General features: G+C 53.9%; 2 protein-coding genes across 3 annotated transcripts in view; one reads left to right on the forward strand and one right to left on the reverse strand.

Moving 5' to 3' along the window:
* RGS20 (regulator of G protein signaling 20) overlaps nt 1-27,849 on the forward strand; it is a 113,467-nt gene that overhangs the window by 49,600 nt on the left and 36,018 nt on the right. The window lies entirely within an intron of this gene.
* Nucleotides 1,901-27,826, reverse strand: TCEA1 (transcription elongation factor A1). Its single transcript, XM_056109761.1, has 10 exons — nt 27,698-27,826; nt 19,146-19,208; nt 17,911-18,016; nt 17,064-17,151; nt 12,617-12,762; nt 11,653-11,709; nt 10,683-10,837; nt 7,701-7,847; nt 6,574-6,645; nt 1,901-3,431 (listed from the first exon to the last, which is right to left on the reverse strand). The coding sequence occupies exons 1-10, from the start codon at nt 27,758-27,760 to the stop codon at nt 3,423-3,425; spliced, it is 906 nt and encodes a 301-aa protein (XP_055965736.1). The 5' UTR covers nt 27,761-27,826; the 3' UTR covers nt 1,901-3,422.

A 27,849-nucleotide genomic window follows, 5' to 3' on the forward strand; every position in this document is an offset into this window, starting at 1 on the left:
AGAGCAGTTGGGGCCGGAGCCATAGCACAGCAGGGAGGGTGTTTGCCTTGCACGCGGCCGACCCGGGTTCGATTCCCAGCATCTCATAGGGTCCCCCGAGCACCGCCAGGAGTAAGTCCTGAGTGCAGAGCCAGGAGGAACCCCCAAGCATCGCTGAGTGTGACCCAAAAAGAAAAAAAGTGAGAGACAGAGCAGTGATGGAGTTTTCCGTAAGTGTCCTGGCTGTGAGACAAGAGACAGTACGGTGGGCAGGTGCTTCTTACCTTACATGCAGCTGACCTGGATTCAATCCCCGGCCTCCCCTGTGGTCATCCTCCCCCACCCAGAATACCTCCGGGAGTTATTCCTGAGAGCAGAGTCAGGAGTCACCCAGAGCACAGCTGGTGTGACCCTAGAACTAGACCGTAAAGACCGTCTTTATTACCTGGCAGCTACCTACTGGCCCCTGCCATCGTGAGGGGTGTCGCCAGTGCTCTGCAATGTCGCCTCACTTCCTTTCCTTCGGCTTTCTTGACCACTCCCCAGGGTGAAGGCCTCAGCAGTAGCCCGCCCTCCCGTGAGGCAGCAGGACCTCGCTCACCTCGAGACGGCAGAGAGGGGCCCATCACACACATCTCCCAGCCGGACCCTCAACTCCGGAATGGCTGCGTTTCCAGACCTCAATCTCCCTGTGTTTGGAAGGGCGGGGTGGGGGGGTGCAAAGGAGAATTGATTGTTGATCAATAGTTTGTCACAACACCCAAGTTTTTCTTTGGAGAAGGAAAGTCAGACTCCCAACCGCATGTAACAGTCGCCATATAACTTGTTTGACTGGGACCCAATCATGGACAACTTTCTGTGAAAAAGAAGAAAATAACTGCACTGAAATTGACAAGAAAAATTCAAAGCCCAAGGCAGGGGAGACCGCAAAGGGCTGGACGCGGAGCCCGGCACACGCAGGAGACCGGGGTTCCACTCAGCACCCGGGTCCCTTTGCAATGGGCCAGGAGTGCCCCCAAAGACCACCTTGACCCCAAAACAGATCACACAAAATTCCCAAGATAGGTTTCTTCTTCGTCTGTCATGCTAATAGCCTCAACATCTATAAGACATACAAGTTTCAATATTTGGGCGTTTAATAATATTTTGGGCTGGAGCAATAGCACAGCGGTAGGGTATTCGCCTTACACGCAGCCAACGTAGCCAACCCGAATTCAATTCCTCTACCCTCTCAGAGAGCCCGGCAAGCTACCGAGAGTATCTCGCCCGCACGGAAGAGCCTGGCAAGCTCCCCGTGACGTATTCGAGATGCCAAACACAGTCACAAGTCTCACAATGTTACTGGGCTCGCTAGAGCAAATCAGTGAACGATGGGAGGACAGGGACAGTGACGATAATATTTCAAAGTTTTAAAAATGGGTTAGCAAGGCTCCTAGGCCATGCCCCTGGGCCCAGGCAGGGGCCACGTTCCTGCTGCTTCTATGTCAGTTTCTCCCAAGACTTGGCATGTACCGACCCCAGGCACGTCACGACCCTCGGTCACTGGTCCGGCGAAGGTACAGAAACAAAGGCTGCTCCACAGTGCTCCTCCCATGAGTTTAACTGTGAACCTGATAAGCTTCATTTGCTTAAAATTGTACTCAAAAAAAAAAGGGGGGGGGGGGCTGGAGCGATAGCACAGCGGGTAGGGCGTTTGCCTTGCACGCAGCCAACATGGCCGACACAGGTTCAATTCCCAGCACCCCATATGGTCCCCCAAGCACCGCCAGGAGCGATTCCTGAGTGTATGAGCCAGGAGTAACCCTTGAGCATCGCCGGGTATGACCCAAAAAGCAAAAAAAAAAACCTTAGTAATTCAGTGAGGGGGAACTTAACACACAAAGCAAACTTCAGTGTCTAAATAAAATGACAAAACGTGGCATGTTTAATAACAAGAAACTTTATTGAATTACAAATCTTAAAATGGATCACTTAATTTAAACATAGGGTAATTTTAACGTCATTCTTCAATTTGTTCTTTCAAAAATCCACTTCAATTTTGAAAATGAGGCAAACAAAGGCTAAGTGCATGAGCCGACAAAGCGGACGGAGTGGAACTGGCGGCCAGTTAGGGAGCTTTAGAAGCTGTCTTCGGTGTAACGTCGTCTGATTTGCGAACGTGGGCCAAGGGGGAGTCGGGGCAAGGACCGCGGACGCGGAGGCCTTCCTGCGCGTGCGCAGCAGAGCCAAGGTGCAACATGATCATGTGTGGGCTGGGTGACAGGGAACTTGTAAGACAGGCCAGGGCAACTGGGGCCTACGGGGCCAAGTGGAAACCAGCCCCCTCGCTCCGAACAGGACAAACGGTGCCTCTGCACGGCCAAACGCAGCCCCGATGTCAACCAGAGTGCGTTACAGGCCGTCTGTCTCTGCGTTCATTCAGCCATGAGAAAGTCAACCAGTAAGACTGTCGACAAAGATATTTTCTCCCTTAACCCCGCTCTCCCTAGGGAGTGGCGAGTTTTAATGATTTAACGAACTCGGCCAACCCGTCCTACACTTAATCTTCGGCCAGCCCAGATCTCCAAGCCAAAGACCAGCCGAGAACTGTTGGTTGACAAGGACTACGCTAGGGTAAATGCGAACACAAAATCTTCGCAGGAAGGGGAGGGAGGCAGCAGGAAATTCCCACTCTTGGCCCGCGCTGAGACTTAGGAAGTCTACCGAACTAGAAGCCGTTCTGCAAAGCCGAAGGACTGTTGGAAACAGGCAAATACAACCCAGCGGATGGCGACGAAAGTGAAATAAATCGATGAAAGAACAAGTAAACATGTACAAGGAATTACAAGTGATGATCAGTTACGAATGCAAAATAGCTAATTTACCCAGGCTTATGAACATAATAATTAAGATCAATTTCATATTCTAGTTCAAATAGTATGTACAATTTAGAGAAGCTGGTATTATCTGAATACACACTTGATAAAATTTTCATATGACCTTTTCTCCTCCTTCACTATTTGCAGTACATGCCAAAATTGGGGGGGAGGGGAGAAACGTAACTTCCATTTATCCGTTTCTGTATTAACTGAGAAAAATACCATTTTGACTACGTATGCTTCAGACAATAATATTGTTAAGGTACATTTTCCTTAGAGAAGGAAAGTAGGTGAGAAGAAACCGACAGTTTAACTGATAAAAGTTTAATATCAACTTACTTATATAAAAAAAAAAAGAGAAAGAATGTTTTGAAACAGATGCCATACAATTAAATGGTCTCTCTACTAATCTGACACTAGAGCGGCTTTTAAGGAAGGGATGCTGTCAGGAACAAAATCTAACCCAAAGGATGTACATTACTTAAAAAATCTGATTTGCAGGAAACTAGTTGCTCTGCTTAGCTTTAAAACTAATTATAAAATCCATTTTCTTAATGGTCCGGAAATTTCTCCAATTCTTCCAACTCAACAGAACTGTCAAAACAAAACAAAAAAAAATCAATTTTATTTTTTTGGCGAGACCTTTAATACAAACAAGTGGGTACAACCCAACCTCATTTAAAAACCAGCATCTAGCACACATCGTCACAAAGGAGCAGTTTAGCGAAAGATGCTGTCTCTTTCAGAGAGGAAGACACACCCCAGGACCTAGCTGATGGCTCTTAGAATCTGAGGGAGCATCTAAGAAACCGTTATCAAAAAATTGGGGGGGGGACCGGGGACAGGGCGGCAGACGCTAGGGGGTTAGGGGCCCAGCAGTGCTCAGGAGCGACCAGAGGTGGGGCCAGGGACGAACCCGGCTCTCACGGCAAGTGCGTTAATCCCTGCACGGTCACTTCAGAGGCGTGAAATGCTTTTCACGAAGCACCTCTCGTCTATCTCATCTATTTAAACATTTTTTGTGTGTATATGTGTGTGTGTGGGGGGGGGTTGGCAACCCCCACCACACTCACGGCGAGTCCTGGCGGGCTCGGGGGACCCTATGGGGTGCCGAGGATCGAACCCGGGTTGGCTGCATGCAAGGCAAACGCCCCCCCCCCCTTCTCGATATTTTCTACCTGAAAAATTTATCTCTAACTTGAACGTCCAGAGGAAGCCACCTCAGCAACAGTTTCTGATCAGAAATTCAATTTTTTAAAACCCAATCTGGAACATATGCCAGTCTACATTCAAAAACTGCTGCGAATGCCCATACCATTAGTAACCACAACGCCATACGAAACAAATTCAAGAATCATCTTCAAAAAGTCACCAGAGACTCTCCACAGAACCGAAAAAGGAAAGACAGGACAGGCGGGGCGGGAAGCGGGTAGGGGTGCACGGCTTTGCACATGGCCCGCCTGGGTCTCATCCCGGGACCCCTTTGGGCCTGAGGCCTCCCAGGAGGGATCCCCCAGCGCCACTGGCTGTGGCCCGAACACACACAAGCACAACAAAACCAAAAGGCCAGTGACCTCATACAGACCCGTGTCACAAACATCTGGCAACTGGCCCAAACAACTGGTCCAAATCACGATGACCCTTAATACCAGGGGCCTTCGGTTTACAATAAGCTCTGTAATTCATGGTGATTCAATTCTTTAAAAATAAAACTAAATGAAATTGGCCTCGACCCCTAGATGAGTGTCTGCAGGCAAGGTTCCTTGCCACGCTTGCGGGAGACACATCCTCCCCAACATCTTTAATTCGATTCTGATTTTCAGGGGAAATAAAGGACAACCTACGGGAGTGATTCGAAATAAGCATCAAGCTTAAAAATCTATTAAGAATCATTCTTTTAAAAAAAGAAGAAAAAAAGGAAAGGAGGGCTGGAGTGACAGCACAGCGGGTAGGGCGTTTGCCTTGCACACGGCTGACCTGAGTTCGATTCCCAGCATCCCATATGGTCCCCCGAGCACCGCCAGGAGTAACTCCTGAGTGCTAGAGCCAGGAGTAAGTCCTGAGCATCGCTGGGTGTGACCCAAAAAGAAAAAAAAAAAAGAAAATTCTGGGTCTGGAGAGAGCACAGCCCAGTGCTGGTCTTGCACACAGTGGCGCTGCTCTGACCCCGGCATCCCATACGGTCCCCGGCATCCTGGAGTACGGAGCAAGAATAAGCCCTGGGCAGCTGCCACCACCACCCTCTATCCCCCCCAACCCAGACCTTGTAAGATATTCATAAAACTAAACCAATGGCCTGGGTGGGACGGGCCCAGCAGGAGCACCAAGGCTCCTGTCCAAGGCCCTAGGCTGACCCCAGGGCTGGGCGCGGGCCCTGTGCAAACATCTCACGGGGTCCGAGAGGGAGCACAGGGGCTCAGGCGCTGGCCCTGCGTGCAGTCGGCCTCAGCTCAATCAATCCCAGCATTGGGTAACGATCACCCCCCAGATTAGCTCAAGAATCACGCTGGAGGGGCTGGAGAGATGGCACAGCAGGAAGGGCGTTTGCCTTGCACACAACCGACCCGGGTTCGATTCCCAGCATCCCATAGGGTCCCCTGAGCACCGCCAGGAGTAACTCCTGAGTGCAGAGCCAGGAGGAACCAATCTCTGTGCATCGCTAGTTGTGACCCAAAAACAAAAACCAAAAAAGAATCACGCTGGAACTCTAGAAGGTTCCTCTCTGAGGCAGGAGCCCTAGCGGCGCTCTCATTTCTGGGACTCTGAGACGGTCCTGACATGCCCTGGGGCCCTCTCCAGTGGCTCCTTCAGCCATGAGTCCCGAGCGTACTAGGACTTCACAATGTGTCTCTCTAGAAGCAAAATGTGGAAGACTATGCTTGGAACTGAAAAGCAAAGAATGACTCGATCGTACCCAAGAGCATGATTCATGCATCTGAACCGTCTATCGATTCTCACCCTTTAATATCCTATCACGGGTTGGAACAATAGCACAGCGAGTAGGGCGTTTGCCTTGCACACAGCCGACCTGGGTTCGATTCCCAGCATCCCATATGGTCCCCTGAGCACCACCAGGAGTGATTCCTGAGCACAGGAGCCAGGAGTAACCTCTGGGCAACGCCGGGTGTGACCCCAAAAAAAGCAAAAAAAAAAAAATCTTATCAGAGGATGAGTGGGAAAACCCATTTACAACTTAAAGGAATGTCCCTCTAAGATGCTCCTCGTCCTCCCCCTTAAATTAGTGGGCTGGCTTCTGCTGGCGTCCTTGCGGAATGTTTTTGTGTTTAAGATGAGCACACACAGGGAACCTGAGACCTGAATCAAGACGTCCTCCCATCCTTTCTTTGCGCTTAAGTCTTACCCACAGAGGAATTTTACATGTAAGGACAGAAATCTAATTGCTGTCAGTGTTTTATTTCAACGTTCATTATGAGTAAAACGTTTAAACGGAGGAAGAAACCAAGGTCAGGAGCTGATGGATGTCCCTGAACTAAGGAACAGCTGGTCCCCACCGCGGGGCCGGACACCCGTGGGTTTCTGGCTTTAGCTAAGAAGGTTCTTTTGTTTCAGTCAGCCCCGGGGGGTTCCAGAGCAAGGACCACTCCCGACTCCAGAGTACTGGGGACGGCGTGCAGGGACTGGCTGACGTCCGTGTGGGCGCCTGGGTGGGCCGAGCAAAGGGCCTGAGGTCCCGCGTTCTATCCAGTGAGGACCAAGCGCCCAGAGACACACATACCTTCCACCGGTTCCCACACTCATTACAGACGACAAACGTAGTCATCGGCTCATCAGCGCTCCGAGTTTGAACCTACGGCAAAAGCAAGCGGAAAACGTCAGACTCTTACTGGAGATTTGGCCTCAACAGAACACTGGACGTCAACAGGGCTCATTCAATCCCACACCTATGCCTAAGTCCCTCCTTGTTCACTGCTCATGTTTAATTTACCCCAGGTACGTGGGGAATCATGTCAAGTCACACATCAAATAATTCTGATAAACGGCCATCCCGATGCAAAACATGCAGATCACTAAGAAGCAGAGAAACGGTCCCTAAAACACGCCAAGTTTCAGGCCGGGAAGAGAGCACAGGCCCCGCACGCAGCGGCCCAGAGCCCCGAGGGCCACAAACGTGGGCGCTGAGGCCCCAGGTAAGCACAGTGTCGGGTCCCCCTCAGGACGGCAGGGGCCGGCCTCACCCCAAGACAACAGACATGGGTGCTTTCTTGTGAATCAGCAAAGCTGTAAAAATCAGAAATATTTCATTCCGATGAAACCACCAGCGCCTCCCTACGCAGGCAGCCGCAGAACCAGAGGCCCAAGGACCAAGGCGAGCCCAGACGCCCGTCCCAGGGCAGCCGGGACCGCTTCCGTCCCTGCTCTGCGCATGGGCCCCCAGCACCGTCCTGGGTGCAGGAGTGAGTCCTGAGCACAGCCAGCGTGGCTCGAAAACCCAAAACCAAACAAAAGACACACACATCCCTCATGGTCATCATCCACTATTCAAGTTACAAAACCAACAGCCAGAAGTTTTCTGGTTTGTGGTTCTGAAAGTTCCTGCTTTCGGCCCCGGAAGGCGGAGTCGGCCACGGGGTCTTACCCACTGCGTTCTCTCTCCAGCCCCTGTGGGCTGTTCATGAGGGGGGAAATGGCCATTTTGTTAAATCCGGCAAGATTTTATAAATTTACTGAATCAAATGGCTTTCGATTAAATTTTAACTGAGTCACGCTAGGAAGCGTAACAATACCAATCCATTTCGAAGGGACTGGAACGTGCTTGTGATGGGAGCACCCCCCCGGGAAGGCTCATCTCCGCCCTGGGAAGCCACCCTGGCTCCCGTGACAGCGTCAGAGGCCGGCGCCCACCTGGGTGTAGGTGCAGTTCTTCTTCTTGCACTTGCCGCAGGTGAACAGGTCCGTCTGCGTGCCCCCCGTCTTGGCCATCTGGTGCTCCCGGATGGCCTCTTTGGTCAGGTTCTTCCGCATCTCCTTGAGCTCGTCACTGGCCATTTCCTACGGGCGGCGACAAGCAGTTAAGGCACCGTCTGCTGTGCCGACTCCGCGCATCCCAGAATTAAAATCGACCGTTCAAGCTCTCACAGTGGAAAAAGCGAGTTCTTGTCCCCACCCACCACCAACCCCGCCTCCCTCCCTCCTTCTCTCTCTCTCCTCTCTCTCTCTCTCTGTTTTGCTGCTAACACCCTCCAACTCTTCTGCGTACGATGAAGGTGTGTGGACCAAGGCTTGTATGGGAACCATGCACTCCTGCAGCAACAGGCATCTGCAGTGTCACTGCTCTCCCCACCACTGGGCCCTCGCCCCAGCCCGACGAGGGACCACGGCCTCTGCAGGGGATGTCTGGGCCCGGTTCAGCCAACAGACACACAGGAGTCGCTACGGCCATCGAGGCCAGGAAGCACGGGGGTCACTCGTAACACGAACGGAGAGAGGAGTCCATGGAAGCCCACCCTGGCCCCTCACGGGCAGAACAATCTTCAGTCTTTAAAACACGACGGCACAGCACCAGGCCCCCCGGGACACAGGAGGCCCGAGATGGGGAACAGTGCACCAGCACGTGGAAGCAGACGGACCGAGGCTCTCACTCGCCAGGGCACCGACTCGCCCTTCTGGAAACTCATCACCTACGGGGAAGGAATCCTCTTTGCTCTTCAAACCAGCGGAGAAAAACCCAAGAGTCGAAGTCTATGAGGGGAAATGCTTCGTCCCAAAGAAAGACAGCGAATCAATTCGAAGATCACAGAATCTTCGAAACCGCTCTGTGGCTCCTGCCAACGGGAGAACCGATCCGGGCAAGCAAGGGTCACGAGCGGACGAGCACCCCGGACAGGGAGGCCCCCGGGAACCTGCCCCTCAAGGGGTCAGGCTGTCAACACCCAAACCCACCATAGTCTCGGAGCGCCGAGAGCACGGCAGCGGGACGCACGCTCCTCCTGACGGCAGGCAGGAGGGAAGAGCACCGCTCCGAGAGCAGCGGACCGGGGACGGGGCGGAGGGGAGGCACCGGCAAGCAGCCAAGTCTACCCCGGCACCCCCAGGCCCACCGCAAGCGACGCCCTAGCGCAGAGCCAAGAGTGGCCTGGACACTGCCCGGCACGGGACAGCCCCTCACTCCCTGCCAAACACAGTCGTCTGTGCTCGTATGTGCTCAAATCTGTAGGATTCAATTCCAAATCACAGAAAATCTACAGGACAGCTCGGTCACATCTTTAGGAAAGACACGTCACTCTGCGGGGTGTGGAACAAGTGCACCGGTCTGTCCAACAGGTCAACGTCATTAAGAAAACAAACGAAACAAAACAAAACAAAAACCAGGAGACCGGCTCTCGGCTTCAGTAGGATTCCACCCGCAGAGGAGGATGGCGGTCTCGGCTGGGGCCCGACCCCGAGCACGGCTCAGGGGGCCCCGCACAAAACCGAATCGGCAAGACAGAACTCTACATCATTTGTTCAGATACAGCTCTTGATACAAAGTAGACATCCAATCAGGAAAATACTAGGTATTTTGGATAATACAAAAAAAAATGTCACCTTCGCTGGCTGTGGTTAAAATATAAGAAATCGTATTAAAAAAAAAAATTTAGCTTAATTTTTCTTTTGCCTTTTGGGTCACACCCGGCGATGCTCAGGGGTTCCTCCTGACTCTGCACTCAGGAATTACTCCTGGTGATGCTTGGGGGACCAGATGGGATGCCGGGGACTGGACCCGGGTCGGCCGCATGCAAGACAGACACCCTACCTGCTGTGCTATCACTCCGGCCCAAGGAAACATACTTTAAAAAAAAGTCTCACAAAATGGTCAAATTCTAGGGAGAGTGTCTGGGACTGCTTAAAAACAACTGAGGAAAAGCAGAAAAAAGGGGATAAAGAGAAAAAGGTGACAAATTCTTGAAAACAACAAGTTTAAGTTCTCTACTTGTCCAAAATATTGAATTATTTTAATATGCCTTTAAAAAATCAAAAACAACACATTTTATTACAGAGAAAGCCAAATGTATTCTCTTTGGATGCTTAATAAAACAGCACGAATCTGGAAACACTGCAGCTACTCTCCGAAAATTCCTACCTACAAGGGGCCAGGGCAATGTACAGCAGGTAGAATGACCCCTGCATGCAGCTGACCCAGGTTCAATGCCTGGCACCCCGGGTGATCCCCAGAGGCCACCAGGAGTGATCTTTGAGCACGGAGCCAGGACTGAGCCCTGAGCACTGCTGGGTGTGGCACAAAACCAAACCACAGCAAAAACATTTGATCTCCAAACAGAGCCACGAGTTTTATTTTCTGCCTCATTCCCTTATAGGAATGAAAGGAACCACAGGACCCGTTCTGTAGAATTCAACCGTGAAAAGGAATTAAAGATTACAGAGTCTGCAACGAGGAGATTCGTCTCATCGGTCAGATTCATAATAATCCACAAGTGAAAAATCACTTAGAGGCTGCCACAGAGGGGTGTGTGTGTGTGTGTGTCTGCCACAGAGGCGGGTGAAAAATCGCTTAGATTTTTTTTTTAGGCAAAGTCAAGATCATGACTATTGTGAAGGGACACAGCACTGATTTCAAAAGCATAAAGCCTTCAGCATTGGTCCAGGCCACAGGGCTAGTATCATGATGAGACCCAAGTATAAAATTAAATTTAATATACAAAAATTTGTAAAAATAAAAAACTTTCAAAAATTAAATTTGTCCAGTCTACACACACACACACACACACACACACACACACGATAGTTACTAAGAACTTATTACAAGGAAATATTTAGCACTTTATTATTTGATCAGACTACACGATTAAATCGCATTACGCACATATTACATTCTTGTATACTCACCTCTGCTGTCATCCTAGCAAATAAGTCAGGAGGAATATTCCCACACAACACATTTTTCCTTAAATTCGGGTTCTTGGCATCCTTAAGGTTGGATATCCTACTTCGTACTCTATTCTTATACTTCATGTCTGTATTCCTTATTTCTTGATATATAGGTACTAGGTCATTAAGGAAAGAGGGTTAAATAAAAAGAAATCCTATTCTGCCAAAGTCAGAACTCCTGAAACTTCAAAGCGGTCCCCCCAAACTGCTTCCAGCTTGGAGCAAGTTAACGAGACACGTCTCTGGCCGACTCCTTGATCTCTGACCACCAGTGACAGTGCTTGTCCTGGGGGCCATCTCTCCACAAGGCTCCTTCCCACCGTACACAGGTTAACACGGTTTTAAAAGTCTGTTCCGGTTCCAAGTCCGTAAGCTACCTCTCCAGCGCGACTCAGAGAACACTCTAACCAGGGCTGGACTGTCGCTGGCTCTTACTCCCCCGAACCTGACCCTAACCCCAGCAGGAAGGTTTGGTGTCCCTCCGGGCTTCTGCAAAGGGGCTGTCCTGCAGGGGTGGGCCCGAGGGGCCCTCCCGACAGGCCATCTTCTGTCTCCACCAGGACAGTGCCGGTCACCCCAACACAGCCCGAGCCCCCCAGATCCTTCCCCAGGGTGTCAGCACAACACGCCCCCTCTCCAAGTGAGCCCTGGGGCCGTGGAAACGCAGCTGAACCCTCTCGGCACACGTAACCAGCGTGCTCTCCGCCCTGACACAGCTTGGAACACAATCTACGCCGCGTGTTTTACTTTTGAGGGACCAGGAAGTAAGTAATCAAGAATAAAACACACCAACACTCCTCCCCTTTCCCGTGAGAACACCAGATTCGAGACAGAAGCGCAAAAAAGGAGAAGACTGTGAATTCTAAAAAGAAAAACGATGAACTGACAGACTACTGAAAACAACGATCAACATATACACAAAGGATATCTTCCTCGATCTGAGATCCCAACTCCTCCTCGTCGGCTCCAATGGCGATGTAGTCATCTAAAAACAGGCGCAGAGAGTTATCAAGAGGACGGACGAACATACTTGAAATTTTCAACATGTAGAAAATAAATAAATAAGTAAATCGACATTCCTAGCTCCTCAATCCCATCTGCTTCGACAATGGATCTTCTGGGTTCTGCATCTCTGGGATCTGGTCACCTGACTAGATTTCCAGCTCCCATCAGCTCTCTCCTTGGGACTCCCCGACTGTCCACAGTGCTCCTGGAGGGATGACTCGTGAGCACTCAGGAGTGAGGGGGACGCTGACCTAGCAGGCAACTCACTTCCCAGCTCCGCAAATCCCGGTGGCTCCAGCAGAGAGCAGAGCCAAGTTAGAGAAAGGACTGTCTGATTTCTCTCTGGGGACTCGGGCTCCAATGCCACGGAACTATTCATTTCAGCTGCCAAGCACGTGGACAAAGACGTTCAGGAGACCACTATGCAAATATTCAAAAGGACAGAGAAATAAAAAGGAACCAGGAAGGACAAAGAAGAGCGCAGATAAAGTACAGTAAGAAAATCAAAGCAGACGGGGTAGATAAGGAAGGAAACCAGATCTCCCTCCCTTGGGCTTAGGGGAAAAAAGGCGAACTCTTCATTAGGTGATAAACTGTTACTGTGCGTGAAGCTTTGCCAGGGAAACAAGTGGCTCAGGACTCGTCCTACAGGGTAACTCTTCACTGCAACGTCAGGGCCCCGCGTAGGTCCAGCCGTATACCCCAGTGAGCACGATCCTCGGGGACTCTCTCCCAAGGAGCTGAGGGGCCGGTGCCCTGACCTGCTCTGTGTTCAGTCCCCCAGCAACAAGGCCCAGCTAAGCAGAGACGCCTCGGGCAGGGGACGCAGAAGGCCCGGCTGTGCGCGGAAACGGCAGCCGGCGACGGAACGGCCACGCTCAACTCACCGCCTGTCCGGAGGGCCGCGGCCAGCATCTCCCGACACTTCAACCGAACCGAGTCGGACGTGCTCGGCGCCCGCGGGAACGAGGAGACGTAAGTGTCCCGGGCGTTCGTCTCGTCCTTCCTGCTGCTGACGGTGCCACTGGAGCTACTAAAATACACACACACACACACACACACACACACACACACACACCAAAAAGAAATCAGGAAACACTCACTTGAAGTAACACTGCTATTACGCTCTAAAAGCAATTCTTCGGCCAAAATAAGCGATCTTTTAAAGTGATTCTTAAATGAGGGGGGGGGAAAAAGCACATGAACTTAGAAGTTTATAGAGTGATGGTACCGTGGGGAGGGCGCTTGCCTTGCCCGCGACTGACCCAGGTTCAATTCCCAGCACCCCGTATGGTCCCCTGAACCCAGAAGGAGAGATCCCTGAGCTCGGAACCAGGAGTCAGTCCCGAGCACCACTGGGTGTGGCACCAGCCCCGCCATCATCTCAAAAACATTCAGTAGAAACAAATCTCTCATTTTTTTTTTCCTTTTGGGGTCACTCCTGGCTCTGCACTCAGGAATTCTTCCTGGCGGTGCTCGGGGGACCCTCTGGGATGCTGGGAACCGAACCCGGGTTGGCCGCGTGCCAGGCAAATGCTCTCCCCGCTGTGCTATCGCTCCAGCCCCTCTCTCACGTTTTTGAAAATCAAAGCCGCATTTCCCTTGGGGGCCTAAGAGTGAGCACAGCAGGTGAGGTGCTTGCTTACACGTGGCTGACCAAGGTTGGCACCCCAGCACCCCACATGGTCCCCAACACCGGCAGAAGGAATTCCTGAGCACGGCGCCGGGAGTGACCCCTGCGTCTTCCGGATGTAACCCCAAAACCCAAACCGAAAACATACTCTAAAAAATTGCCCCCCGATTCGCCTTTTAAGCATTAAACAGCATTCGTGGAGAAAGCGCACAGCAGAGATCTACACAACAGGGAAGGGCCTCAACTGTGAAAAAAGGCAAAGAGATGACACCAAGAATATGACAGTTCTGAACAAAAAACGGAAGAGGAAATACTTGAAAAACCCTGACCAACTGAAAAAACAGCATGGCTTCTATTCAAGACACAACTTGCAAAATGAAAACCCTATGACTCATGAAAACACAGAGAGGCCTCAGTTACTCTGCAGAAAGGGACTCAGTCAGTCAGGAGTTGAGCGACTCTGCGGAACGGGAGTGACAGGGCCGCGAGCGGGGCGTCTGCCCTGCAGCTGGCCAGCCTGGGTTCAGCCCCCCAATTGGGCCCCTGAGCACACCAAAAAAAGAAGAAAAGGAAAAAAGAACAAACAGAAGTTAAACAATCTCACACCCGAGTCCATCATTTAACTGCTTCTGATGAACTTAAGAGTCTTGCCAAAGTACTTTTTTGATTGGTAACAATTCACTTCTACTCACTAAAGCTATCGGTCACAAACTTTCTCCAAGTCTATCATTCGCCCTCCGAAGATCTGAGCTGCCCCAGGCCGTGACACCTCCCGCGTGCTCCCCACAGCACGGGACACTGTCCACCCCACCCCGTCCAACCCACCGCGAGCAGAGTGGTCACGTGCACACCGCTCACCAGAGGTGTTTCCGACTGACACCGATGCCCGCCCAGCCCCCAGTCCCGGGGACACAGGACACAGGGCTCTGCCGCCGTGCCTTCTGGGGTGGGCGAGGCCTTCCCCGTGGCGTCAGCTCAGTGGCCGAGTTCAGCAGGGTTGGAGGTGAGTGACGACGGCGCTGGGGGGTAGCACCCCCTCCGTCAGTCACGATCTACCTGCCGACTGGGTGTGGGGACAGCACACCACACCGGCAGGGCTCAGGCTGCGTTCAGAGCTGGGCTAGAGGAACCGCACGCCCAGCGGGGGAGTCAAACCCGGGCCAGCCGCCTGCAAGACAAGAGCCTGACCCTGGCCAGGAGGAGCCGCCCAAGGAAAGAACAGGACGGACTCCTCTGTGCATTCTCAGGAAGCAGATATCAACCCCCAGGGAAAAGCGAACCAAGGTCACGGTGCCACGCTCCCACTCAAGGCGTCGTGCAGTCACGTGCTTTCTGTCTGGCTGATTCGCGCCTGGGCCCCGCGTGGCATTCTCGGGGGTTGCTCCCGGTGCTGTGCTCAGGGAGCACGATTGCTGGTGTGCCCAGGAGACCAATGTGCCACGGGCCGCCCTGGACGCGGGCACTGTGGAAGACGCGTCTCCCTCGGCCCCACGTCTGACATCCTGGGGCCTCCTGCCCGAGCTAACCCGCGCTGCCTTCTCCCCCACTGGCCCCAAGTGGAGGAGCCCTCAGCCGCTCCCCAAGCCACCGAGAGCCAAGGCGACACACTCAGAGATGCTCTTCTTCAGGGGCAACTGGGTGTGGGGACAACTGCTCCCACGGGCAGGCACGTTAACAGCTGCTTACTTACAGGTCCACGTCTCAAGCACAGCACGCCGTGCTCTGGGGGACAACGGCACTTTTGTGGAGAGGTTCTACCTCAAACCTCAACTACCGAAAGCCGACAAAAATATCTGACGCCCCGCACCCCTCCTGAAATTATCAATTTGTCTGTTTCCATAATTGGTATTTACAGCATTAAATAACTTGAAAGTAACAGAACGCAAGTACTTGCAAAAATCCACAAATTCTGCCCCTTCCAAAAATATCAGAAATATTGAAGACAGGGGCTGGAGCAATAGCGCAGCGGGGAGGGCGTCTGCCTTGCACGCGGCCGACCCGGGTTCGATTCCCAGCATCCCATAGGGTCCCCTGAGCACCGCCAGGGGTGGTTCCTGAGTGCAGAGCCAGGAGTAGCCCCTGAGCACCGCCGGGTGTGACCCAAAAAGCCAAAAGACCAAAAACCAAAAAAAAAAAAAAAAAAAAAAAAAAGGGCTGGAGAGATAGCACAGCGGGTAGGGCGTTTGCCTTGCACGCGGTCGACCCGGGTTCGATTCCCAGCATCCCATATGGTCCCCTGAGCACCGCCAGGGGTAACTCCTGAGTGCAGAGCCAGGAGGAATCCCTGAGCATCGACCCAAAAAGCAAAAAAAAAAAAAAAAAGGCCAAAAGAAAAAAAAATTAAAGACAATAATATACTGACAAATCATCGCAGGTGAACACAAACTAGGGCATGCAACTAAAGAAACTGTGTGACCCTATGGAGGTGCGCCAGCCAAACGCCTGCCTCGCCCCTGCCCGACCCAGCCCGCCAGGAGTGACCCCTGAGCAGAGTCAGGAATAGAATGTGGCAGGAGCATCACCCAGTGAGGCCCAAAACAAACCAGAAAAAAAAAAGTGTTAGATGAAACTTTGGAATATTTTTTTTTCCCTTTGAAATAAAGACATCATTGGAACATTCGGTAAGAAACTAATCAAGTCTAGAGATTAGAAAGAAAAAAAAAGTCCTGTACTCATGTTAATTTCTGGACATTAATGGCTGTGTGTTGTTGTTATATGTAAGAAAACATGCACTGATGTCTTTCATCGTAGATCTTTTTTTTTCTTTTCTTTTTGGGTCACACCTGGCGATGTACAGGGGGTTCCTCCTGGCTCTGCACTCAGGAGTTAACTCCTAGTGGTGCTCAGGGGACCCTATGGGATGCTGGGAATCGAACCTGGGTTGGCTGCACGCAAGGCAAACGCCCTCCCCGCTGTGCTATCGCTCCAGCCCCTCATCCGTAGATCTTTTATGCACCAGCAAATGACTGACATCTGGCTCAAAATAAACGTGCGTCTATTCACATACACATATATATCAGCATAATCTGGGAAAGGTAGTATGTTTAACTGGGACAAGTGGGAGTTCTCTGTACAAGTTTTAAATTTTTCTAACACTCCAGAATTATCTCAAAATTTTAAATGAAAAAAAAAAAGTTATTAACTGATATTGAACCTACCATAAATTTCATCTTGTATCATCAAATTTGGCTAGTACTAATATATAAAATAACAATGCATAATATAGTAGTAGTAATTATTAAAAAATAAGTATATCAGAAAATTTGTGAAAATAACCCTAATCACCCTGCAGTGTTTAAAAAAAAAAACTACTGGGCCCCACCAATACCTTGACAAGGTGCGTGGGAAACAGCCCAGCAGAAGGGACACGCTCTGCATGCAGCCAGATGCCAGCTCAATCCCCAGACAAGGTCTCCTAAACCCCCCTGGACAGACCCCTGAGCACAGAACCAGGAGTAAGACCTGAGCACTGCCAGGTGTGACCCGATCAACGAAACAAATCAATTAAACCTGTCAATTACAGGGTACACGATTTCTTATTCACATCGTGTCTTCCTGCAAGAAACTTCAGAGTGTATGAATCACGAATTGCTTGAGTGGAAAATAGACACAGAACTTAGATTTAGGATCTTAAGGCCACGAAGGAAGGAATGCTCAAATCACGATAGTCAACATAAATTAACACCCAAGAGCAAAAGCACCTTTCTTCCCTCGCTTCAGGGCTGTTCTGTGATGTAATTGCAGCTTCTTTTTTCTTTTCTTCGGTGTCTTTATCAGTCGATGGCCCATCTGAAAATGTATGAGATTCGTGAAAAAAACTGAAGCATATGATATAAATATAAATGTACGTAACAGGCTACAGACACGACAACAGAAAGTCAAATCCAGGGCCCAAGTGACAGCACAGCAGGCAGGGAGCTTGTCTCGCAGGCAGCTGGCCCGGCTCAATCAATCCCCGGCACGCTCATCCCCTAAGCCCTGCCAGGAGCGATTCCTAAGCGAAGAGCCAGAACTAAGGCCTGAACCCAGGTGTGGGCTACAAGCAAACGAACACATCCGAGAGAACTGGTGAATGAACGAGGGCAGGCCCGGGTGGGTACGAGGGGCTCCAAGACCACGGCAGGGGCCCAGGTGGGTACGAGGGCCCCGAGACCGCGGCAGGGGACTGCAGGCACCGGTGGAGAATGTGGTGTTGAAACATTCGCGTGTGTGAAACCCCACGATTTAGGATCGTGAATCAGGACGCTTCTGATTTGGGGAGGAATCCTAAAGTTTCCACAAGCAAATGATGTCCGTGCAGTTATTCTCCTAGCGCTGGTGAGCAGAGAGGCACTCTGACTCAAGTCTGGAGCGCCAAGGAGGTTCGGTCTGGCTAACTTCCAGAAGGCGACCACCCTCCGGGCGATCAGAGCGAGGCCTTTCCCTCTGACTACTACGAAGGCGCTGCTCACGGCTCGCCTATGAGCAAAAGGAGAAAAACGGGCAGCCTCCAAATACTTGAATAAGCCAGAACATCACAGACGCAAGCCGAAGAGAGGCCCGCCGTACCTAGTAGCTTCTTCCAGGACTTGATGAGGGACTTGGCTAGCGACGTCACCTCTTCGTCCGTGCTCTGCTTGCGGATGGCGTTCACCGACATCCCGATCCTTGTGGACTGCAATGCAACAACAAAACTCGGTGCAAACGATTTTCTTTAGACAGCTTATCAGTTTGTTTGCCCTTCCCAGACTCCCATCTCCATTTTAGAGTAGGGAAGAACCTTTATAGAAAGTCTTTTTTTTTTTTTTTTTGCTTTTTCGAGGGGGTCACACTCAGCAATGCTCAGAGATTACTCTTGGCTCTGCGCTCAGGAATCACTCCTGGCGGCGCTCAGGGGACCATATGGGATACTGGGAGTCAAACCCGGGTTGACCATGTGCAAGGCAAGCGGCCTCCCTGCTGTACTGTGGCTCCAGCGCCCCCCTTCGTAGAAATTCTTACGACGGTGTTCCGTCGTCTTAAGACAAAGATATCTTCAAATCAATACTTACCACTAAGAACTAATGTGCTGTCCCAAGAAGGTGTTTGGGGGCTGGCTCGGTTAACACAGCAGGGAGGGTGTTTGCTTTGGATGCAGTAAGCCCAGGTTCGGTTCCCAGCATCCCACAGGGTCCCCCGAGCACCACCAGGAGTAATTCCTGAGTGCAGAGCCAGGAGGAACCCCTGTGCTCCCCTCCTCCCCCCCCAAAAAAAATCTGTTTAACACAGAAGGCTTGATTTGTAATCCCTCAGATAAAAGGATTTAACGTCCCCAGAGCGAGATGCAATCTCATGCATCTTCTTTTAAAGAAATATTATGTGAACACTCTGGTAGCAACTTATTGGTGATAAGCTGCACAAAACAAATTATGGTGGGTATAGATGAGAAATCCAGGAAGAAAGGTGAGCAGTGAAGAATAAGACCGGTCAGATCGGGAAAAAACTGAAGTTACTGGCTTGACTCTAACCCGAGAGGAGGCAAAGGAGAAGCCACCTTTTCCGGGGAGATTTCTTCTCCCACCACCAACCCTGAAGGTTCAGCATTAACCTCGTCAAAGAAGGAAACACTGTTCCAGAATCTCACCTGGGAGGCTGCTGATTTATTTTATTATTTCAGGAGAAAGAAAAAACACCCTAGCAATGTTTCACATGGTAGGACAATATCAGCCCTCCACCCCCACCCCCCCAAAAAAAATCCACTGGTACTGAAGATGCTTCAGTATTTCTGACAATCACTCAAAGCTCATGGTATGAACTACACATACCTGTAATAACTCCAGGGTCATAGGAATATTCTTAAGCTCCTTCAACAAATCCAACGCTCCGGCCTATAAAATAAAATTTCACATTGAATTTCGCAAGTTATAAAGTCAAATCTAATCTATACTGTCCTGTTGACAGCTCACAGAGGCTGACTTATCTAGGTCAGAACAATGCTGGGTGACAGCAACAGTTGGAAACAATCGTTCTGGACAGGAACTTGGGTGTTGAGAGCAGACACAGGGACCCGCCTGATAACCTTTCAGTATCCATACGGCAAGGGGGCGGGGGGGGGGGCGTCGGGAGGGAGGATGAAGAAAAGAACCCACCACGGAGGCAGGCAGGGGCAGGAGGGAGCTGGGACCACTGGAGGTGGGGAACGTGCACCGGCGGAGGGGCGGGGGTCGGAACACTGTATGACCAAAACCCAATCACGAACAACTTTCTAACTGCGTCTATCACTGTGATTCGATCAAGAATTTGAAATAATAAAAATAGTACGAGGGGCTGGAGCCATAGCACAGCGGGTAGGGCATTTGCCTTGCACACAGACGACCCAGGTTCGATTCCCAGCATCCCATATGGTCCCCGAGCACTGCCAGGAGTAATTCCTGAGTGCATGAGCCAGGAGTAACTCCTGTGCCTCGCCAGATGTGACCCAAAAAAGAAAAAAAAAAAGTACGAAATAGAGAGAGGGAGAGAGGGAGAGAGAGGGAGAGAGTAACTGATGGTCATTGATGGCACAGCACTTCCTGAATCCCCGGGAGCCCAGAGCACCACTAGTGACGGCCCCCAAATAACGGTTCACACGAAGCTCACAGACCTACCCACTGCCGTTTTCCGTCTAGAAATCATGGAAAATAAGCTCGAAGAGGGACGGGAAAGGCGACAGCGCCGCCTGCAGTTTGCAGCGGGTATTTCGGCCACACTGTAAGGAGTTTTTCGTAGCACTGTAGCACGGTCCTCCCGTTGTTCGTCGAGTTGCTCGAGCGGGCCCAGTAACGTCTCCATTGGAGACTTTGTTGTTACTGTGTTTGGCATATCGAATACGTCACGGGGAGCTTGCCAGGCTCTGCTGTGGGGGCGAGATACTCTCGGTAGCTGGCCGGGCTCTCCCAGAGGGGCGGAGGAATCGAACCCGGGTCGGCCGGGCCGGCTGCGTGCAAGGCTGTGGCTCCAGACCAGAACCTGACTTCCATTCACTTCACGCACTACGTTGGGACACGTCATCACCACAACTGCCGCTAATAAAAAACACACCCTCCAGCCGCGGCTGCCTGAGCACCTGGTACTTTCGTCTTCGAAGGGAAAGTCCTGTCTCCCCTCTTGCACACAAATACCCAAGTCAGGCAAATACGTTCCACCCGGGGGCAAAGCAAATCGCCAAGGGTCTCTGAAGCGATTTCGCAGGCAGAACCCAGACTTCACTGCTTTTGGGGGCAGAGGGCGGCGTGCCCCCCCCCCCCGAGGTGAAACCAAAGACCCCCCACCACCACCACCAAGAGGCCCCTGGGCCCTGGAGCCTGACCAGCCCCGAGACTCGGCCACCAGCTGCCCCGAGAAGGCCAGCGCAGTCGCTGCCGCCCTCCTGCGTCGCCCAGGAGTGTCCTGCGTCTGTCCCTCCCGCGTCTGACCCCTGGCCGGCTCTGCGCCCTGCACGGCCGGACCGTGCGGCCGCTCTCCTCCCGAGGCTCTGCGAACATTCGGTGTGTCCGGGTGCGAGGGGCATTTCCAGAGCCCCGGGGAGCCGCTCACTGGGGAGCGTCAGGGGGCGAGTCCGACCCCCACCATGACCCCATGCGCTCGGCCTGGCCGTCTGCAGGCCGACCTGACTTGGCAGTTGCTCCACTGGGGAGCGAGCCCCCGGGCCCCTCCATGGCAGACGGGGCCAGGGAGGGAGGAGGAAGCGCGCACAGAGCGGGGGCAGGGGCTTGGTGGGACCTCAGGGCCCCCCCAAAGCAAAGCACAAGCCGAGAGCGGGCCCTGAGCACTGCAGCGGGAGCCTGGGGAAAACCACCCGTGAGTAAGAGGGAGCCCCCGACGACAGGGGTGTGCGGCCAGCCCGTCCCACCACGACGCGGAGACAGCGAGGTGGGGAGGGCGCCCGCCCCACGCATGGCCAGGCCATGGTCCATCCGGCACCCCGAGGGTCCCGCGGGCCCGCAGGAGTACTCGCTGAGCACCACCACATGCGACCCCCCCCCGCAAAAAAAAAAAGAACACGAGTAAGAGGCCGAGGGGCTCCTGACTAATGTGCAGCCCAGTGAGAGCAGCACACGCCAGGAAAAAGACCCAAGAGAAATTCCCAGAGCACGTCCAGCACGGAGGACCCACAGAAAGACAAGAACTCTGGGATCGCTGGATTCACGGTACACAGAAACCTTCCACGGAGGCGGGGGAAACGGGCCATTGGCGGAAGGGACCGTGCACGATGGACGGTGCTGGACCGCTGGATGGCTGAAACCCAGCCATGAACAGCTTTGTAACTGTGAAAAAAGTAAAATAAAACATTTATACACTTAAAAAAAAGAAGTTCCCACTGGGGACAGGAGGAAGCGGGTCTAGCCGGGAAGGGCATTTCTGGCACTTCCTCTGCCTCTACTCCTGACACCCCAGAATCCGGGAGCACCCCCCCAACTAAAGCTGGCACCAACGGTGACTTCAAACAAAACTTCAAAAATAAATCAAATCAAAGCGACATCAGGCTTGGCTAATAAGACCATGAAAACGCTTCCTCTGGTAACAGAAACATTTCGACTTAGCCAGGCACCTCTAAATACTTCAGTTGAAAGGAGGTTAGGAAACAGATTAGATTAACAAATTTTGCTTGTTCGGGGCCACCCCGATGCTGCTCGGGGGTCACTCGTGCGTGCAAAGCGCGAAAGGGGCCCCACGGGCGCCAGCACTGACCCGGGCCAGCCGCACACAGGCGCCTCCCGGCTGTTCCATCACTCCAGCCGTAATTAATAATGAACTTTCATGAGTCACAACTTGAAGGACTTCTTCCGATGCTAAAATCCTACAGGACAGAAGCAACAGTACCACAGTGGGGCACTCGCCGTGCACAGCCAACCCGTGCCTGACCCCTGCAGGCCTTGGGGTCCCCACGCCCCCCTGGACTGAGCCCCGACACCGCTGGGTGTGGCCCGCCCCCACATCAGCTCTGGGGGGGGGAATAATTCTATAAATTGATTTTATGTGGGAGTAACTGATACTGGTGAAATATAGCTGTTAGAGGAAAAAAAAACCATACTTTAAATGTACTGCCACTCAGTAATTTCGACAAGCCTGACAGTTTCAAAAACGTGAATGCAGTCTACACCGAAAGTCCTAAATCCAGAAGCCTCGGAAAGGCACAGAAGCAAACTCACCGAGACCTCGCCTCAACGCCATACAGCTCGGTCCACTGTCCGTGTGTTAAATGCCTGGGCTCTGAAAACTGCCCCCATCTCCTCGGGAGATGATGAAATACACGTGTACTGACTGCACTGTCACCGTCACTGTCCTCCCGTTGTTCATCGATGTGCTCGAGGGGCCCAGTAACGTCCATTGTGACACTTGTTACTGTGTCTGGCTGATCGAATATGTCCGGGGAGCTTGCCAGGCTTTGCCGTGCGGGCGAGATACTCTCGGTATAGCTTGCCGAACTCTCGGAGCGGGGTGGAGGAATCAAACCCAGGTCAGCCGCATGCAAGGCAAACGCCCTACCCGCTGTGCTGTCTTTGTAAAATATAAAGAATTTGGAATTCTAAAACACCAGACTCCAAAAGTTCTGACCTAGAGACTGTGGGCCTGAGTGCGATCTTGAGGACAATTTCCTCCTACCTAGGTCTTCATGGTCACTCTGGTCCATTCGGACCCGGGTCGGTAAGAAAGGGGACAGAGAACCACAGCTTCCGGAGGTTCCTTAGGGAACAAGGTCCCGGAGCAGAGAGAGAAGCCAGCAGGCAGAGCACGTGCTTGCAACCGGCCGGCCTGGGTGTGAACCTGGCGCACCACACAGGGCCCCAAGCCCCTCCGAGCACTGTGGCATACGGCCCCCAAACGGAAACTCAAACCTCCCCCCAAAATACTCTTAATAAAACAAGGTCAGGCCAGAGTGGTAGTGTAGCAGAGGGCGTTTGCCTCGCACGCGGCCGACCCGGGTTGATCCCCGGCATCCCATAGGGTCCCCCGAGCACCGCCAGGGGTAATTCCTGAGTGCAGAGCCAGGAGGAACCACTGTGCATTGCCACATGTGACCCAAAAATTTTTCAAGATAAAAATTGATAAATAAAAGAAGGTCCTGGGGGCTGAAGAGGGAGGACAACCGGTCGACATTTGCCTCGCGCGTACCCAGCGGGACCCCCTGCACCCCGATTCCTGAGCCCGGCCAGGAGCGATGCCGAAGAACAGAGCCAGACACCCGGGGCTGCCACGAACAGCCCAAAACAAAGCAAAAATAAACCCAGTTTTCCTCGAGCACCAGATGGCTAGGGTTTCTTCCCCCGAGCAGAAGAGCCAGACTGGCACTCGTTTCATCACACTCTTCCTCTGTGCTAAAAACTGATGCCAGAGAAAGACTGGGGAAAAGCAAAAGTTAAATGTCATGAACGGGACAAAATCAGGATCTTTTTCATTCACAGCTCCGTGTGTGCGCGAAGACAAATTCTATTTCCATCGGGGTGATTTCGGTCCGTCTCGTCTGAGGGGACATCTGTGCTGAGGTTGACTTCTCCGCCCTGGTGACAGGCTGGGGCTCCCCGGATGGTTTCCTGAGCCCCACCCGGAGTGATGGCTAAGCACCGGGCCAGGAGGAAGCCCCGGGCACCACCCACCCGGTGGCGCGGCCCCAAAACCAAACAGCAAAGAGAACCAATGATCCACGTGGAAACACGGCTTAGAAAAAGTAGGGGAGGGCCAGAGCAGTGGGACAGCCGGCAGGGCGCTCGCCTGGTACGCCGGCCCGGGTTCGATCCCCGGGATCCCACACGGTCCCCTGTGCCCCGCCAAGACTTACTCCTGAGCGCAGAGCCAGGAGTCCCCCCTGCGCACTGCCTAGCGTGCGCCCCCATCCCAAGCCTTCAGGGACTGGAGAGAGCACAGCGGGGAAAGCAGAGTCCTGCAGGCAGCCAGCCTCGGGTCCATCCCGCGCACGGCAAACGGGACGCCCCAGCACCCGCCCGGGGCCGGGAGTGGACCCCGAGCACTGCAGGGTGGGAACCAAAAATCAGGAAAGCGCCTCCATGAACCTCGCGACAGATAATGACTACGCGCCAAGAACCGGGTTCAACTTTACTTTTTCGTGGCCTCCTTCCCTTGTTTCAAAGCAGCCCGGCAGAAGCAGATAATCTCCTAATCCCCATTTTACAGACGAGGAAACTCCGAGTCTAGATAAATTTAGAAGCCTGCGCCAAGTCCCAGGGCGGCTAACTAGGAGAGGCGGGAGAGCCTGTCGGCTAGCCTCTCCCCCCTCTGCAAGCCCCCAGGCCCGCGTCTGCTTGGTGCTAAGGATAAAGCCACCGGCGAGACCGGGAGGCTGAACTCTGACTTCAGGGAATTTAAAACAAACAAGAATACTTGAATCTGGGATAGGAGCAATAGCACAGCAGGAAGGGCGTTTGCCTTGCATGCAGCAGACCCGGGTTTGATTCTTCTCAGCATCCCATATGGTCCCCTGAGCACCGCCAGGAGTAATTCCTGAGTGCAGAGCCAGGAGTGACCCCTGTGCATCGCCGGGTGGGACCCAAAAAGAAAAAAGAAAAAAAAACCCCACAAACTCAGTAGAGAAGGAACAGCCAGGCGCAGGGCCGAGGCCCTCAGCCTCTGCCCTCCAGCCTTCCCGGGGCGCCCTCCCCGGCGGGAAGCCACCCTCTCGCTCCGGCACCACCTGCCTGGAAGGCTCCGTGTGAGGGATTGCAGCAGCCGCCGAGGACAATGATGCAAGAGGAAGAAAGCGCCCACAGTTCACGCGCCCCGTCACAGCACGTTCACAGCACGGGCAGGAAAACAAACAACTCCCGGGCCGCTGCTGGCTCCCCCCGCTGAACCTGGGCGGAAAGGAGCGCTTTCCCCGAAGCATCCAAACCCGTGAGCCCCCGGAATGCTCAAGATCACAGTCGAGGCCCCCCCCCCCCCCCCAGAGCAGCCGGACAGTGGGCGGGTGGCTGCTTTGCATGCGGCTGACCCAGGTTCGAGTCCAGGCACCACCTCTTCTGAGCCTGCCAGGCATGACCCCTGAGAGCAGAGCCAGCAGGAAGCCCTGAGCACCGCTGGGGGTGCCCCCCCCTTAAAAAATATTATCCCATTAGCATACAACTCTCCACCTCCACTTAGCTCTGGATTCAAACCCACGCCCCCAGTTTCCTAACTATGAGACAGACCACCTCGACACAGCCACACGTACAAGCTCTGCCACCAAGCCGGGGACCCCTGTCCCAATCCATGCCACCCCACAGGGCACGAGAAGAGGGCAAAAAGAGCACTTCTTGGGAACAACGCTATCTGTCCTTTGCAGTCAAGGTCCTTCAGACAATAAAGAAACTTCCCAAGTTTCCACATTTATTTCCTGCCTGCCTGGGTGAGCCTCAGACACCAAGAGCGTGCAGCAAGGTGGCTGAATGGGGGGCGGGCACAGCAGGGCGCCACAGGGTCCCCCACCCACCAGGAGCGACCCTGAGAGCCTGAGCACTGCCAGTGGAGGCAACAGAACACGGCAAAACCAGAAGAGTCACAGCAGGTCTCAAAAGGCTGCGTGAGAGGCCAGAGACAGGAGCCGGGTCGGGAAGTCCTGGTCCGCCAAGGCGGTGTTCCCAGACAGCACCGGGCAGCACCCCAGGGCCAGGGACCTCAGTGCAGCTCAAACACCTCCAAGAAAACACTCACTCAGGGGGCTGGAGCGACAGCACAGCAGGGGAGGTGTTTGCCTTGCACGCGGTCGACCCGGGTTCAATTCCCAGCATCCCATCGGGTCCCCCGGGCACTGCCAGGAGTGATTCCTGAGCACTGAGCAGAGAGCCAGGAGGAACCCCTGTGCATCACCAGGTGTGACCCAAAAAGCAAAACATTTAAAAAAGAAAACGCTCAATCAGAACCGGCTTCACTGTCATCTATTAGGTACGGCGGAGACTGTCAACTCTGACTGATCACCACTGCTCTTCACCAAAAGCAGAAAGGAAAAAAAGCAAGAGATGTCATTTTGCGGGAGCCAGGGAGATGGTCTCACAGGCCGGGCGCAAACTCTGACAGCAGGGTCCCCGGGGGGTTCTCCAAGCCACAGCAGGTGAGGCCCCCAAAGCACAATCTAGAAAACTGGAATTCTGAAAGCAATGTTCCAAAGCAATGAAGAAGACCCCCAGACAGAAAAAGTGTGCAAACCCCACGGGGGGGGGGGGGGGGGGGGGGGGCAAGTGTCTAGTATTCCAAACAGAACTTTATTTTGCTTTTTGGGTTCCACCCTGCAAGGCTCAGGGGTCGCTCCCGGCGCTGAGCTCAGGAATCCCTCCTGGGATCTGCCCACAGTGGGAGAAGCATGCTGAGAGTAGACTCTAGACCCAACAGGATTGTCACCCGTTGCCTCTTTTGCAAACCACAGGACCCAAAAGGAGAGAGAGAACAAAAGGGAATGCCTTGCCACAGAGGTAGGGTGGGGGGGGGGGGTGGGGGTTGGGAGGGGTGCTGGGACCCGTGGTGGTGGGAAATGGGCACTGGTGGAGGGGTGGGTACTTGATCATTGTATAATCGAAACCCAAGCACAAAACTTTGTAAGTCTACAACTGTACCTCATGGTGTTTCACTAATAAAAAAATGCAAAAAAGAAAGGGGATCCCTCCTGGCGGTGCTGGGGCGGGGGGACCCGGGGCCGAACCCAGGTCGGCTGCAAGCCAGGCCAAGGCAGCCAGTCCCGAACTGGACCTCGCCCAGCGCGGGTCGCGGGGGTCGCGGGGGTCGCGGGCCCAGCGGAACCAGAGCCGCGGGGACCAGGGCGCGGGAGGGGCGGGCAGCGGGGACCGCGCGCTGCGGCCTAGGCGAGGCTCGGGGTGCTCGGGGCGAGGATGCTCGGGCTGGGGTGCTCGGCGGGGACAGCCGGTGGCCCCCGCCCGCCCCGGGCGCGACCCCCGGGGCCGTGTCCCCGCCTCCCCCGCCCCCACCCCAGCCCCGCCGGCCCCTTTCCCCGCAGCGTCTGTCCCGCGCGCCCGCCCGCCCGCCCGCGGGGAGCTGGGCCGGGGGCGGGCAGGGCTGCGGGGGGCGGCGGAGGGGCCGAGGGGCCGGCGACCCCCGAGCGGGACTGGGCTGAGCCCGAGCCACGCCCCCGCACGGCCCCGCACGGCCCCGCACCCCGCGCGCGCTCGGCCCCGCACCCCGCACTCCCCGTCCCGCACGCCCGGCCCGGCCCGAGAGTCCGGCCCGCACTGCCCACCACGCACGGCCCACCACGCACGGCCCGCGGGTCCGGTCCCGGGTCCGGTCCCGGCCCGGCCCGGCCCGACCCGGCCCGCAGACGCGCGTGCCGAGGCCCCGCGCGCGCCCGCGCCCCCGCCCCGCCCGCCGCGCCCCCCCGCGCGCCCCGCGCCCGCACCGCGTTCTTCTTCTGCACCATGCGGTCCATCTTGCGGGCGATGCGCACCACCTCGTCGTCCATGGCCGCCCTGGGCGCCGCGAGCCCCGGCCCGCGCCTACGCCGTCCCCGGAGCCCGGCCCGGCCGCGGCACAGCGACAGCAGCGGCGACA

Source organism: Sorex fumeus, unplaced genomic scaffold (assembly GCF_029834395.1).
Source record: "Sorex fumeus unplaced genomic scaffold, SorFum_2.1 ptg000002l, whole genome shotgun sequence".
Classification (NCBI taxonomy): domain Eukaryota; kingdom Metazoa; phylum Chordata; class Mammalia; order Eulipotyphla; family Soricidae; genus Sorex; species Sorex fumeus.

Coding starts and splice junctions, on each gene's coding strand:
- TCEA1 (XM_056109761.1), bottom strand. CDS start 27,760: ATGGACGACGAGGTGGTGCGCATCGCCCGCAAGATGGACCGCATGGTG. Junction 7,848..10,682: donor TTGCTAGGATGACAGCAGAG/GTGAGTATACAA, acceptor CGCCGCCCGTAG/GAAATGGCCAGTGACGAGCT. Junction 6,646..7,700: donor AGAACTGCACCTACACCCAG/GTGGGCGCCGGC, acceptor CTTTTGCCGTAG/GTTCAAACTCGGAGCGCTGA.